The sequence below is a fragment of the Bos mutus genome, chromosome 23 (genome assembly GCF_027580195.1).
Source record: "Bos mutus isolate GX-2022 chromosome 23, NWIPB_WYAK_1.1, whole genome shotgun sequence".
Classification (NCBI taxonomy): domain Eukaryota; kingdom Metazoa; phylum Chordata; class Mammalia; order Artiodactyla; family Bovidae; genus Bos; species Bos mutus.
In genome coordinates, this window is record NC_091639.1 from 46,775,271 (window position 1) to 46,791,625 (window position 16,355).

General features: G+C 41.5%; 1 protein-coding gene across 3 annotated transcripts in view; it reads left to right on the plus strand.

Annotated features, from left to right (window-relative positions):
• The window catches only part of ZNF451 (zinc finger protein 451), an 88,626-nt gene that overhangs the window by 54,928 nt on the left and 17,343 nt on the right, over positions 1-16,355 (plus strand). For all 3 annotated transcript variants that reach the window (XM_070360880.1, XM_070360879.1, XM_070360878.1), the window contains exons 10-13: positions 179-1,761; positions 3,857-4,000; positions 10,835-10,965; positions 11,822-12,008. In XM_070360880.1, coding sequence (XP_070216981.1) covers positions 179-1,761; positions 3,857-4,000; positions 10,835-10,965; positions 11,822-12,008 — 2,045 coding nt within the window. The remainder of the gene's footprint in view (positions 1-178; positions 1,762-3,856; positions 4,001-10,834; positions 10,966-11,821; positions 12,009-16,355) is intronic.

Below are 16,355 nucleotides of genomic sequence, written 5' to 3' on the forward strand. Positions count from 1 at the left end.
TGGATTAAACAAAATGTAGGTAATGTTCAGGTAGATAGGATATTATTATATCATCTGCCTCTTTGTTGAAAAACAATCTTTAGTGCTTATGTACACGTTTACTTAATAATTACTACAATAAAAAGCAGAGATACTGCATTTAGAAATACTTACAAGTTTATCTTTTTATCCAATTTAGAGTTCGTTGTCGAAATGCCGGTCCTGTAGCTCTAGCTGAGAAGAGCATTGCTCAGGTGGCAGAGAAATTCCTCCTGAGAGGTTACTGTCCACACTGCAACCATGTCTTTGTGGATGAAACCAGTACCTGGAATCACAAGCAGAATTTAGGACACAAAGTCCGAGTCATTAACTCAATGGAAGAATCAATTTTACTTTATTGCCACAGCAATGAAGGGAACAAACCTCTTTCTGACCTGCACCTGTTGCAAGACGGGTCAAAATTTTCATCACTGAAAAGAAATATGTCCTCTCAAGAATCTAGCTCACAGGATTGCAGCACTGTTCCAAAAAAGAAGATGAATTTAGGAGTTAAAAGCCTTGGGGGTGTGGTTTGTTTTCAGAAGGAAAGGTCACTTGTTAAAACCTGGTTTTGTGAATGCCATCAACGCTTCCCAAGTGAAGATGCAGTAGAAAAGCATGTTTTCTCAGCAAACACAATGTGTTACAAGTGTGTGGTCTGTGGGAAGGTGTGTGAAGATTTGGGAGTCATCCGTTTACACATGAGCCGCATTCACGGAGGGGCACATTTAAATAACTTTCTTTTCTGGTGTCGGACATGCAAAAAGGAATTGAGGAGGAAAGAGGCTATAATGGCCCATGTGACTGAGTTTCACAGTGGACACAGGTATTTTTATGAGACGGATGAGGTGGCAGGTGACACTTCGCCATCATCCTCTACCGCGCTGGTGAGTGATCTGACTGCTGAGAATCCTTCTTCAGCTCTCACTATTGTTGATCACTCCCCAGCAAACCGTCTTCCGAGGGGTAAATGGCAATGCCGAATTTGTGAAGATATGTTTGACTCCCAAGAATGCGTAAAGCAACACTGCATGTCTTTAACAAGTCACCAGTTTCACAGGTACAGCTGCACCCATTGCAAAAAGACTTTTCACAAGATGGAAACACTACAACGACATTGCCAAGATGAGCACAACAGTGAGGTAAAGATGAAGTACTTCTGCGGGCTTTGCGATCTGAGTTTTAATGTGGAAGATGCATTTTTGACTCATTATAAGGAGCACCACAGCACAGACTATGTATTTGTGTCAGAAAAAACGGAACCTTCCATTAAAACGGAGAGTGATTTTCCAGTAATAGAGACGGGTAATCTGCTGACCTGCGGCTGCCGCGAGAGCTACCTCTGCAAAGTCAACAGGCGGGAGGACCACGGCCGCTGTCTGCAGACCCTGCTGGGCCAGGGCCGCCTGTGGTTCCGCTGTGGCGTTTGCTCAGCCACAACTCAGAGCCTCGGTGACCTGCACACGCACGTGCGCCAGGTGCACGCGGACCTGGAGACCCCGCCGCGGGGCCTCATCAAGTGCGGCACGTGCACCAAGGCCTTCCAGGACCCCGAGAGCGCGCAGCAGCACTTCCACACGAAGCACTGCTCGCTGCGGGGACCGGTGGGGGCCCGCCTTTCGGCCGAGCCCAAGAGCCCACCACCCGCCCGGGCAGAGAGAAAGCCCAGACAGACCGCAGACGGGCTGCAGACTGCAGAACCGGACAGAGCCGCTGAGATGGAGCTGAGCGGCCAGAGCGCAGGTACGGCAGGTAACCAGCTCTGACGCGGGGCGTCCCGCGTGCTGGTGATTGATAGGCGCGGGCCAGGGGCAGCTGCCCGGGGTTGGGTGAGATCGGGTAATTGTTTCTGCAGCGGGTACAGAGATCCGTGTTCCTGCTGCTTCGTGCAACTACCCTCTTAACCTGAGGGGACAAAGAATACCTGTTACACTAATAGGTATTTTAGATACCGTTTTATTTTCTTTTCCAAAGGACTTGGGAATTTTTAAAGATAAGGAAAATGGATGGTTTTCTGAAAGTCAGATTTGAAAGTACACTGCCCATTACATCATTTAGACTAAAATTCAGTAGAAGATAAGTCAGTGATTTCTTTTTGTTTCTATTTTGGCCTTATTCTCTGAGAAATCTTAAAGAGTACTTGAGAATATATTTTCCTTATTCCTTTTTGGAAGCAAAGCTTTTACTTAGAGTTAAAATAGCAATTAGGAATTGAGTTGTTAAGTGGAAACAAGAAACCAGGCAGAATACGGAATTCAGAGTATGGATTACTCTAGACTTCTACAATAAGATTGAAGAACTCTACAAGAGTGCAAGTTTTTATTTTGTTTAGAAGTATGATTGTTTCCTTTTGAGTATAACTTTAATTATATATTCTTTTAAATAAAAATTGACTAATTATGCAGTGTAGAGTGGAAAAATGAGGATATGTAAAAGTTTCGGCTAATAAAATATTGTTATGAACTACTGAATTTTTAGACTTGCTCTGTAGCACAGGTAGCTCTTGCCATCACCATTAGCCATGTGTTTTATGTTGATTAAATGATGTACTCCAGCTCCATTCAACTCTTCTTCTAACAGTGGAACCGTGGCCATACTGTTTTATGTTCTGTTCTTTTCTTTTTGGGGAATTTGTGTTGGTTTATGTTTGACAGGAGGTCATTGTCATATCTAAATCTAAATTACTGAGTATTTTAAGAAAAGAGATAAGAAAATGGTTTAGAAATGAGAAAGAATGGCAGGCTGTTTCTGAGGCACTCTTTATTAGGTGGAATAGAAGCTGTGAAGAAAGCTGAGTGCCGAAGAATTGATGCTTTTGAACTGTGGTGTTGGAGAAGACTCTTGAGAGTCCCTTGGACTGCAAGGAGATCCAACCAGTCCATTCTAAAGGAGATCAGCCCTGGGATTTCTTTGGAAGGAATGATGCTAAAGCTGAAACTCCAGTACTTTGGCCACCTCATGCGAAGAGTTGACTCATTGGAAAAGACTCTGATGCTGGGAGGGATTGGGGGCAGGAGGAGAAGGGACGACAGAGGATGAGATGGCTGGATGGCATCACCGACTTGATGGACATGTGTCTGAGTGAACTCTGGGAGATGGTGAAGGACAGGGAGGCCTGGTGTGCTGCGGTTCATGGGGTCACAGAGAGTCGAACACGACTGAGCTACTGAACTGAACTGAGAAGCTGTCTGTTTTAAAAAGAGTTTAAACATTCAGGGTCTTCATTGCTACCGCTGGAAACTCTTAAGGCCCTGTCAAAGTGAAGAGGTGTGACAGGAGGGAAGAGGAGGGAGAACAAGAGTTGGAGAGGGTCAGAGCGGAGAGGCCCTGGGAGAGCGGAGAAGAGGTGTCTTTGCGGGAGGTGCCCAGGAGCAGCGTGTGGGCTGTCTCACGTCTGCACTCCAGGGCGTAGCATGGAGCCAGAGGCATGCCGATAGATCAGTCCAGGTTAGGAAAAGAACAGACTCCTGGTAGCAAGAAAGTTCTTAGCAAGTAACCTGTAAAGTTTATTTTGATGAATGGTGCGAGTTTTAGTTACTTAGCCTTAAAGCCTGGTCTTCTAGATCTTCCAATACACTAATTTAAAAACAAAAAAAAATTACCTTTATAAATGACTTTTAAAGAAAGCCAGGATCAGTGGCACATATTTGTAGAAAGGACAATCATTTCTGAAATATTCAAAATATTTTTATCTGATATAAATATACTGTGTCATTTGGATTTCACAACATGGCTTAGATAGAAGTAAAAACACATGCAAGATTAATGTTAACTTGAGAAGTTGAAAAGTTTTTAGCTAATTCTTCTCAAATTCCTGTCGATGTTTCTTTTTTCTCAGATGAAGAGGTTGTTGAGCTCCCAGACTTGGATTACCTGAGAACTATGACTCACATAGTCTTTGTTGACTTCGATAACTGGTCCAACTTTTTTGGTCACCTACCAGGGCATCTTAACCAAGGAACATTTATTTGGGGCTTTCAAGGTATGGCAATAAGAAAAACATTTGAGGCTACCTCTCCCACTCCCTACACACACCTTAGAATATGTTTTGCTTTAAAAGGACTCTTCTTGAACCTTCCTGAATAGGAGATAGAAACAAAATTGAAATGTTGTCACCTTGCATTATAGTTACAGTGCTAGAATATTTTTCTCCTTGCATTTCTCTGTGATGGGTGTTAGCTCTTTTTGATGGACCCACAGTTTATAAATCTGTAGCTACAGATTGAAAGAGCCTTTTTATTCAATACCTACAGTATGCCAGGTACTGGTTTGTTTGTTTTTTTAAAGAAAAATAGTCGCTCAGTCATGTCTGATTCTTTGTGACCCAATGGACTGTAACCAGTCAGGCTCCTCTGTCTGGAATTCTCCAGGTAAGAATACTGGAGTGGGTAGCCATTTCCCTTCTCCGGGGGATTTTCCTGACCCAGGGATTGAACCTGGGTCTCCTGCAATGCAGGTGAATTCGTTACCACCTGAAACCACCAGGGGAGCCCATGCTTACTGATTATTATAATTTTCTCCCTTTAAATATAAGGAATTAGGCTGAGAAGTTTATTTTTTTTTTGCAAAGTATAAAAATAATAGAGTTAGCTTTTGAGCTTGGACCTTGTAGCTACAGAATTACTGTGTTTTCTCCATAACTGCCTCTTCAGTTCTTCCTTACTGCTTATAAATGTGCATCTTTGTATGAATCTCCCATTCAGGTACTAACCAGGCTCAGCTTCTGAGATGACATGAGATTGGGTGCATTCAGGTTGGTTTGGCCACACACTGAATGTCTTTATAAGCCATTGACCAAACCTGAGAGAGAGACTTCTCTTTGATTAACTGAGATTTAGTACAGTGAGCCTCTTGCGTTAGGCACACCCAGTAGATACTGCAGTTTCAATTCCAGACCACTGCAAGTCACACGAATTTTTTGGTTTCTCTATGCATGTAAAAGTCATGTTTACACTATTACTGTAGTCTGTTAAGTGGGCAAGAACATTATGTCTTAAAATATGTCTTAACTGAAAGACATCTTATTGCTATAAAACGCTAAGTATTACCTTAGCCTTCAGTGAGTCATAATCTTTCAGCTGGCGGGGGTGGTATCTTGCCTCCATGTTGATGCCTATTGACTGATTTGGGTGGTGGTTGCTGAAGGTTGGGACGACTGTGGCAATTTCTTAAAATCAAGTTTGCTGCATTGACTGACTCTTCCTTTCATGAATGATTTCTTTGTAGTCTGCAGTGCTGTGTGATAGCGTTTTACCCACAGTAGAACTTCTTTCAAAACTGGAATCGATCCTCTAAAACCCTGCTGCTGTTTTATCAACTAAATTTATGTGATATTTCAAATCCTTACTTGTCATTTCGACAGTCATCACAGCATCTTCACTAGGGTAGATTCATTCTCAAAAAACCACTTTCCTTGCTCATCATCCATTAAAGGTTTATCTTGAGATTGCAGCAGTTCAGTCACATCTTCAGACTCTACTTCTGATTCTGGTTCTCTTGCTCTTTGCACCACATCTGCAGTTCCCTTTTCTACTGAGTTCTTGAACCCCTCCAAGTCATCCATGAGAGTTGGAATCAACTTTTTCCAAACTCCTGTTGCTGTTGGTATTTTGACCTTTTCACATCTTCCCCAATCATGAGTTTTTGTTTTTAAACTTTAAATTTTTTATTTTGTGTTGGTGTATAGCCAATTATAATGTTGTGGTAGTTTCAGGTGAACAGCAAAGGGACTCAGCCATACATATACATGTATCCATTCTCCCCCGAGACCTCCTCCCTCCTGGCTGGCGCACACATTGAGCAGTGTTCCATGTGCTATACGGTAGTTCCTGTTGGTTATCATTTTAAATAGCAGTTTGTACACGGCCTTCCCAAAGTCCCTAACTATCCCTTTCCCCTGGCAACCGTAAGTTTTCTAACTCTATGAGCCTCTGTCTGTTTTGTAAGTAAGTTCATTTGTATTATTTCTTTTTCGATTCCACACGTAAGGGATTCATACAACATTTCTCCTTCTCTGTCTGACAGACTTCACTCATATGACATTCTCTAGGTCCATCCGTGTTGCTGCGAATGGCATTCTTTCACTCTCTTTAATGGCTGAGTAATACACCATCGTATATATGTACCACATCTTGTTTATCTGTTCCTCTGTTGATTGACGTTTAAATTGCTTTCCTGTCTTGCCTATTGTAAACAGTGCTGCAATGAGTGAAGGACAGGGGTGCGTGTCTCCTTTCGGATCGTGTTTTTCTCCAGCTGTATGCCCAGGAGTGGGATTGCAGGGTCATATGGTAGCTCTGTTCAGTGTTTTCAGGAACCTCCGTACTGTTCTCCATACTGGCTGTACCAGGTTACATTGCAGCCAAGAGTATAACAGGGTTGCCTTTTCACCACACTCGTTCCAGCAGTTGTTGCTTGTGGGTTTTTTGAAGATAACTGTTCTGACTGGTGTGACAGGATACCTCATTGTAGTTTTCATTTGCATTTCTCTAATTCTTAGAGATACTGAAATCTGTTCATAAGTGTATCTGTATGTCCTCATTGGAGAAATGTATGTTCAGGTCTCTGCCCATTTTTTGAGTGGGTTATTTGTTTTGATGCTGTTAAGTGTCATAAAATGTAAATTTTGGAGACTAATCCCTATCAGTCACATCATTTGCAAATATTTTCTCCCATTCTGTGAGTTGTCTTTCATTTTGTTTATTGTTTCCTTTGCTGTGCAAAAGTTTTTGAGTTTAAGTAGGTCCCATTTATTTATTTTTGTTTGTATTTCATTATTCTGGGAGATGGATCAAAAAAGATGCTGCTGTAATTTATGTTAGAGCATGTTCTGCCTGTGTTTTCCTCTAAGAGTTTATATAGTCTTGTCTCACATTAAGATCTTTAATCCATTTTGAGCTTATTTTTGCGTATGGAATTAAGGAATGAGTTAACTTAATTTTTTTACATGTCGCTGTTCAGTTTTCCCAGCACCATTTGTTGAAGAGACTGTCTTGCCACCATTGTGTAAACTCACCTACTTTGTCATGGATTAGCTGGCCATAACTGGTTGGGCTTATGTCTGGGTTTTCTGTCCTGTTCCGTTGATCTATATTTCTGTATTTATGCCACGACCATACTGCTTTGATAACTGTAACTGCATTGTTGCTCAGTTGCTCAGTCATGTCCAACTCTTTGCAACCCCACGGACTGCAGCACACCAGGTTTTCCTGTCCTTCAGTATCTCTCAGAGCTTGCTCAAACTCATGTCTGTTGAGTTGGTGATGTCACCCAACCATCTCATCCTCTGTCGTCCCCTTCTCCCCACCCCCCCAATCTTTCCCAGCATCAGGGGCTTTTCGAATGAGTTGACACTTTGCATCAGATGCCCAAGATGGCCAAAGTATTGGAGCTTCAGCTTCAGCATCAGTCCTTCCAATGAATATTTAGGGTTGATTTCCTTTGCATTGACTGGTTCAATCTCCTGATTGTCCAGGGGACTCTCAGGAGTCTTCTCCAGCACCACAATTAGAAAGCATCAATACTTTGGCGCTTGGCCTTCTTTGTGGCCCAACTCTCAGATCCGTACATGACTATTGCAAAAAACCATAGCTTTGACTAGACGGACCTTTGCCAGCAGAGTGATGTCACTGTCTTTTAATATTCTGTCGAGGTTTGTCATAGCTTTTCTTCCAAGGAGCAAGTGTGTTTTAATTTCATGGCTGCAGTCACCACTGTTCACAGTGATTTTGGAGCCTAAGAAAAAGAATCTGTCACAGTTTCCATTACTTCCCTGTCTGTCTGCCATGAAGTGATAGGACTGGATGCTATGATCTTAGTTTTCTGTATGCTGGGTTTTAAGCCGGCTTTTTTCACTCTCCTCTCACCCTCATCAAGAGTCTCTCTAGTTCCTTTTCACTTTTTGCCATTAGGCTGGTATCATCTGCATATCTGAGGTTGTTGATATTTCTCCCTGTGATCTTTATTCCAGCTTGTCATCAGTTTGCATGATATACTCTGCGATATAGCCTTGATGTACTCCTTTGCCAATTTGGAACCAGTCTGTTGTTCCATGTCCAGCTCTTAACTGTTGCTTCTTTACCTACATACAGATTTCTCAAGAGGCAGGTCAGGTGGTCTGGTATTCCCAGCTCTTGAAGAATTTTCCGCAGTGTGTTGTGATCCACACAGTCAAAGGCTTTGGCATAGTCAATAAAGCAGAAAAAGATGTTTTTCTGGAACTCTCTTGGGTTTTCAGTGATCCAGTGGATGTTGGCAATTTCATCTCTGGTTCCTGTACTTTTTCTAAATCCAGCTTGAACATCTGGAAGTTCACGGTTCATGTACTGTTCCTGGCTTGGAGAATTTTGAGCATTACTTGACTAGCGTGTGAGATGAGTGCAATTGTGCGGTAGTTTGAACATTCTTTAGCATTGCCTTCCTTTGGGATTGGAATGAAAACTGACCTTTTCCAGTCCTGTGGCCACTGCTGAGTTTTCCAAATTTGCTGACATATTGAGTGCAGCACTTTCACAGCATCATCTTTTAGGATTTGAAATAGCTCAATGGGAATTCCATCACCTCCACCAGCTTTGTTTATAGTGATGCTTCCTAAGGCCCACTTGACTTCACATTCCATGATGTCTGGCTCTAGGTGAGTGATCACACTGTTGTGATTATCTGGGTCATGGAGATCTTTTTTGTATAGTTCTTCTGTGTATTCTTGCCACCTCTTCTTAATATCTTCTGCTTCTGGTAGGTCCATACCATTTCTGTCCTTTATTGAGCCCATCTTTGCATGAAATGTTCCCTTCGTATCTCTAATTTTCTTGAAGACATCTCTAGACTTGCCCACTCTATTGTTTTCCTCAATTTCTTTGCATTGATCACCGAGGAAGGCTTTCTTATCTCTCCTTGCTATTCTTTGGAACTCGGTGTTCAAGTGGGTATAGCTTTCCTTTTCTCCTTTGCCTTTAGGTTCTCTTCTTTTCACAGCTATTTGTAAGTCCTCCTCAGACAACCCTTTTGCCTTTTTGCATTTCTTTTCCTTGGGGATGATCTTGATCCCTGCCTCCTGTTTGTACAGGAGGTCACGAACCACCATCCATAGTTCTTCAGGCACTCTACCTGTCATATCTAATCCACTGAATCTATTTGTCACTTCCACTGTATAATTGTAAGGGATTTGATTTAGGTCATACCTGAATGGTCTAGTGGTTTCCCCTACTTTCTTCCGTTTAAGTCTGAATTTGACAATAAGGAGTTCATGCTCTAAGCCACAGTCAGCTCCTGGTCTTGTTTTTGCTGACCATATAGAATTTCTCTGTCTATGGCTGCAAAGAATATAATCAATCTGATTTTGGTATTGACCACCTGGTGATGTCCATGTGTAGAGTCTTCTCTTATGTTGTTGGGAGAGGGTTTTTGCTATGACCAGTGCGTTCTCTTGGCAAAACTGTATTAGCCTTTGCCCTGCTTCATTCTATACTCCCAAGGCCAAATTTGTGTGTTACTCCAGGTGTTTCTTGACTTCCTACTTTTGCATTCTAGTCCCTTATAATGAAGAGGACATGTGTTTTTGGTGTTAGTTCTAGAATGTCTTGTAGGTCTTCATAGAACCGTTCAACTTCAGCTTCTTCAGCATTACTGTTTGGGGCATAGATTTTAATTACTGTGATATTGAATAGTTTGCCTTGGAAACGAACAGAGATCATTCTGTCATTTTTGAAATTGCATCTAAGTACTGCATTTTGGTCTCTTTTATTGTGTGGCTTCTCCATTTCTCTAAGGGATTCTTGCCCACAGCAGTAGATATAATGGTCATCATATGATGGTCATCTAGCTACAGTCCTGCCTTTAAGCCTGTCTTGTCTTTGGACATTCCTTTCTCACTGAGCTTAATCACTGCTAGCTTTTGGTTTAATTTGAGAAATGTGAGACTCTTCATTTCACTAGAACACTTAGAGGCCATTGTGGGGTTATTAATTGGCCTACTTTCAATATTGTGTCTCAGGGTGTAGGATGCCCAAAAGGGCAGAAAGGCAGTGAAGGCAAGTCGGTGGAGCGATGAGAATGCACAGAACACGTGTTAGTTAAGTTTGCTGTCTTGTATGGCATGGTTTGTGGTGCACCCAAGCAGTTACAATGGTAACATCAGTGATCACCATCATAACAATGATGGATAAGTGTGAAATGTCATGAATATCATCAAAATGTGACAGAAAGTTAGCAAATGCTGTTTGATAAATGACATTGATAAGCCCACTCAAGGCAAAGTTGTCACAGACTTTTATTAGTAATAAAAAAAAACAACAGTATTAAAGCACAGTACAATGAAATACGGTGCATTTGCCACGTTTGATAGGAAACAGTATACAAAGAAGAGGAGTAGGACTTAAGATAGAAACCCACTGACCTGGATAAGGCTTTTAGTAAGTCCAGCTTTCCTGATTGACCACTTTTTAACTTCAGTGAGCAGCCTTAACGTACTCGTAAAAAATCCACTAATGCATACATTCATGTAGAACACCACCAAAGAATTTCACACACATTACTGTGATTCTGCTTAACGTCCCTGTGAATCTTCCGCTTACTAGTCAGGTTTGGGGCAGGTGTCTACTTTCCTGAGGTTTCAGCAGCACTCTGGTGATCCCTGTGCTGGAACTGCCTGTTCTGCCTTCTACTCTGGTACTTTCTTTCTAGAAACATTTTTTTCCTAGTATTTGTTTTTCCTTATGGAATTTTCAGTTGTGTCTGCTCTTCTGTTCTGGCTTCTTCTATTTGACTCCGTTTATGCCTGTTGTAAACAACAGTGTTGTTATTATTCTAAATACGACAGGGGGAAACACCAACTGGAAGCCCCCGGCCCACTGTAAGGTCTACAACTACCTGAACCGCATTGGCTGCTTCTTCCTGCATCCTCGCTGCAGCAAGAGAAAAGATGCTGCTGATTTCGCCATATGTATGCACGTGAGTCATTGCTTTATTCAGAATCTGCTGTGAATCTAGGACCCTTTTGATTAATTCTCCCACTTAAATCGTAATGACACTGTAGATTCCTTTTCAGTGCTGTGTCTTTTGTGTAAAACCTTTTGCATCAAGTTCTACTTAAGACCGTTGGGAGCAGGAATGTGGGGATGCAGAACGCAGTACTGCTTCATCCCCAGTTCTAGCCAGCCCTCGGCTATGCACAGTAGAACCTTAACTGTTTCTAGAATAAATGATCAGGAGGTGTCACTCCTGACGCATGAGGCGCTTCCACATTTAACATCTGAAATGAGCACGCCCCGTGATAGTCACTGTTGGCCCAGGTGGAATCTGCATTTGCTTCTGTCTCGGCTAGTCGCCTGGAGAAATGACCCACCTGAGACCCAGCTTAAATTAAATTTTCTGCTTAAGCTTTTCTGTGTCACACTGATAACATGAATTTACTCTGTAGATTTGTTGATTGCTGCTTATATTTTAAACCACAAGATAATTTCTTTTTCCATCTAGCCAGTTTTAAGGTTGAGCTTGCTTGCCTTACTGTTACTTTGCTTACTTTAGCCCTGTTACTACTGTTCCACCTTTATATGGGGGCCTCCTCTTTTTTTCTTTCTGTCTTAGTGGCACATTAAACAGTTTATCTTAAAATTGGCAGCACTTTACATTTTTAAATATGGTATTAATATATTTTATTTGTGAATGAGATCTTTATATCATACTTTAGTGGGAGCAAGGGGACATGTGAAATATACCTTTCTAGGTAGGCGTTCATTCTGAAACAGCTGTAACTTGATTGGAAGCACAGATGCTGATTTGACGTGTGCCGTTTGTTCCAACTTAGGCTGGCCGTCTAGATGAACAGCTGCCCAAGCAGATTCCTTTCACCATCCTCTCAGGAGATCAAGGTTTTCTGGAGCTAGAGAATCAGTTTAAGAAGACTCAGAGGCCAGCACATATACTCAACCCTCACCACTTGGAGGGAGATATGATGTGTGCCTTGTTAAATAGCATATCTGACACCACCAAAGGTATGCAGCTGCAGCCTCGGGGCAAACCGCCCAAAAGGAGGAGACTTCACTGCTGAGAGAAGCCAATAAACTGCTGTCCACTCTGCCCTGCCGCCTGCTTACTAAACTGCCACGCGCTCATGCTTTTGTTGTGTTTCATTCCTTGTCTACTTTCATTTTGAGTGTGTTAGAAGGAGAATGAATTCGTGATTTTCTGGAGCCCTTTTTCGTCTGAAGGATAAAATTTATATTCGTATATTTAATGGTTTGAAATATGCTATTAGAGTTTTGTAAAGCTCAGAATCTGGATCTTCTTTTTGTTTTGGAAATTCTAAATTTATCTTCAGTTTTTCAGAAAGCAAAGTGCTTATAGGAGAAACCAGAAAGCAGTAAATATGGCAATACCAAAAAAAAAGAGCATTTAGGAGGTTGACAGTAATAGAACGAAGCCCTGAGCGATTTTATGACCTTGAAGGACTAGGAGCCTCTGTCCTGCACTCTCTCTGCCTTTCTGAGATTGTTCAGTGAATGGGCATGCTGGGGGCCAGTTTAACTAACCAATATTTAGGAAAGGGTATAATTCTAGGGACCCAGATGGGTATTTTTTGTTTTTGTTTTTTTAATTTCTGAAGTAAATGTGGGTAGGAGAGAATAAAAGAATAGTTTTTAAATATCCTAATAAGTTGCAGCCATGAAAAGAGTTTAAAGATACTGATGACTGACTTCAGTGAGAAACTGACTACTTCTTGGAATGTTTATTATTTGCCTTTACATTTCCCAAGTATGCCCTCCTCCTTGCTAATTTCTTCATTTCATATATGTAGAGCCGCATTTTGATTGAAGATCTGTTGTGAAGAACTTTGCTCTGGTCACTCATTGCAATGGATAAATTCAAAGTTAGGAGCCATTGAGCTGCTGGCACACTCGTGCTCTTTAAAGGAAAGCCAACTCTGTTTTGCCTATTTATGTCATATTGTAGTACTGAATTTTATCTTCCTGTTCTATAGTTTTTGTTTTCATTCACTTGCTTTTTCTGTTTGTGGCTTTTTTTTTTCTTTTCTTTCTTTTTAAAAAAATGTTAATTAATATTTTTATTGGAGTATAGTTGATTTACAATGTTGTGTTAGTTTCAGGTGTACAGCCAAGTGAGTCAGTTGTACATATACCTGTAAATCCTCTTTTGTAGATTCTTGTCCCGTACAGGGCATTACTGAGTACTGAGTAGAATTCCCTGTGTCCGTGGCTTTTTTTAACCACTTTTTCTTCCATTCTTTTATCATCCCTTCCCCGATCCTTAAAAACATCTATGTAATAATCTCATAAAATATTTAATTTTCACCTTTGCCACCTAGGCCAACCCCCTTGTCTTCCTCCTGCTGCTCTTGGGAGCATTGCTTTGGTATTGAGAGCTGTTATGATTTTGCCTTTCTTTCAACTTTATTTGGAGTGAAAGCTGCATATAAATAGGTCTGCATGGGTATGTTAGGGTTAGAGGTAAGGTGTAGGTTATTGTTATATACTGAAGTTCTTTTATGAATATTTCTTATACTCTACATATTTTTAAAATCATTTATTCATAGTCAGTGCTCGTTTGAACTTACTGCTCTTTGGGGGCACATGTGTACTTTATTTTGAATTTTTGTGATAAATAAACAGAGGCGATGCAGTGTATAAAGAAGGCCATGGGCATTTGTTCAAATGCTAAGGTAGCTGCTTCCTAGCAGTGTGATTTCAGGTAAAGATATTCAACTTTTTGTGAGTCTCACTTTCATATCTATAAGTCTGTAAGAATTAGTGACATGTATAGTGTCTAGAGTCCAACTCTTTGCACCCCCGTGGACTGTATAGTCCATTGAGTTCTCCAGGCCAGAATACTGGAGTGGGTAGTCTTTCCCTTCTCCAGCAGATCCTCCCAACCCAGGGATCGAACCCAGGTCTCCTGCATTGCAGGCGGATTCTTACCAGCTGAGCTACAAGGGAAGCCCAAGAATACTGGAGTGGGTAGCCTATACCTTCTCCAGCAGATCTTCCCAATCCAGGAGTTGAACCAGAGTCTCCTGCATTGCAGGCGGATTCTTTACCAGCTGAGCTATAAGGGAAGCCCAGAAAGCACATAGGTGCTCAGTAAATAGTAGGTATTATTAATTATTAATACCATAAAAAGGAAACATGATTCCCAGCGACTATATATATATTTTTTAGATTTTCTCTCTACTGTTTTCTTTTTTTAATTGAACCAAAATATACATGCTTTTGGGCTTCCCTGATGACTCAGATGGTAAAGAACCCAACTGCAGTGTAGGAGACCCAGGTTTGATCCCTGGGTTGGGAAGATACCCTGGAGAAGGGAATGGTTACCCACTCTAGTATTCTTGCCTGGAGAATTCCATGGACAGAGGAGCCTGGGGGGCTACAGTCTGTGGGGTTGCAGAATTGGACACGACTGAGCAGCTAACACTTTCACATGTAAGATTTACCATGTTAACCATTCTGAAATGTCCAGTTGCGAGGTGTGTTTGTGTGAAGTCACTCAGTCACGTCCGACTCTTTGTGACCCCATGGACTGTAGCCTGCCAGGCTCCTCTGTTCATGGGATTTTTCAGGCAAAAATACTGGAATGAGTTTCCATTTCCTTCTCCACGGGATCGTCCCAACCCAGGAATCGAACCCAGATCTTCATTGAAGGCAGATTCTTTACCACTGAGCCACCTGGGAAACCTGTTGTATGGTGTTAACTGCATTCACATTGCTGTGTGGCCATCACCACCATCCATCCCCAGAACTCCTTTCGTCTTGACAACTGAAACCCCATGCCCATTAAACAGTAACTCCCCACTGTCCTTCCCCCAGCCCGTGGGGAGCCAGCATTCTGTCTCCTGTCTATGAATGTGACTACCCTGAGTGTGTCCTGTAAGTGAAATCATGCAGCCTTTCTGTTTTTGTGACTGGCTTATTATTTCACTGAGAAAAACGTTTCCTCAGGTTTTACCCATGTTATAGCCTGTGTCGAAGGGTCCTTTTTAAGGCTGAGTAGTGCTCCGTTGTATGTCTGTGCCCCCTTTTGCTATCTGTTTACCCATTGGTGGTCACTTGGTGCGTGTTCATGCTTTAGCTGTTGTGAGTCATGTTGCTGTAAGCATGGGGGCAGGCGTCTCTTCCAGACCCTCCGTTAGTTTCTGTGAGTATATGCCCAGAAGTGTGGTTGCTAGGTAACATGGTAACTCTATTCTAATTTTTTGAGAAACCTCCATATTATTTTCCACATGGACTATAATATTTTACATTCCCACCAATAGGTCATGAGGCTTCAGTTTCTCTACATCCTTGCCAACAATTGTTATTTTCTGATTTTTGTTTTTGATGATAACCATCCTCATGGATACACAGTGGTATCTCGTTTTGGTCTTCATTTCCATTTTCCAAATAAGCATCTTTTCATGTGCTATAGCCAATGCATTTTAAAAGTAATGAAAATTATTAAAATTAAGTGGCCAAACAATAAACTTTATAACTGATTAGAAAATCAAAGACCAGTGATTTTTGTGGGTAACTTTATTCCTTCACCTTTCCTAACAAATGGCCTTAAGAATAATAAGAGTTTTTGGTAAGAAATGGTATTTAATATGCATTAGAACTGAGAAGCATTTCTCAGTGCACAGACCTCGCGGTCAGTGTGCACCCCGCACTCTCACAGGGGCGGAATATTACTGTGGGTACTGTTTGGGGTAAATCAGTTACTCTCTGTAGCAGGATGAGGCTTTAAGTTAAGATTAAGATTTGAATGTGTCATGATTTCTGCCCTGTAAACTCAGTCTCCTGTGCATCAGGGCTCCAGCAGCAGCACTTTGATTACAGTATATGCATATCCCTGTGGAGACATGTAACGACACTAACCTGTCCTGAGTTGACACCCATGGCCTCCTTATCCTTCTATTAGTTCTATTTTATATTGTACTGATTGTCACTTTTTAAAAGTTTACCAAGATACATGGATGCTTTCTAGTGATCCTGGTCAGAGGAGCCTGGTAGGCTTTTTCTTTTTTTAAACCTTTCACATCTTATTCACAAATATGTGTTCATTCTAACTCAGGCCTCATATTTCAAAGATGCAGACATCACTTGTCACTTCAGTGTTGTTTTAAAGAAGAAAAAGGGAACTAATCTTTTTATTGAGGACCTACTGTATGCCGGCTGCCATGCTAGGTGTTTTTTGTATTTGTAGTGTTGAAGATGTTTATAACATTCAAAGAACTTCTTCCACGTGTTATTTACTCCTCCTTGCATCACTGTGAGGTGGGATATGTTAGGTCTCCCCCTTTTGTACATGACAGAACAGAGGCCCAGAAATGTTGAAATAGCTGCCTAGGG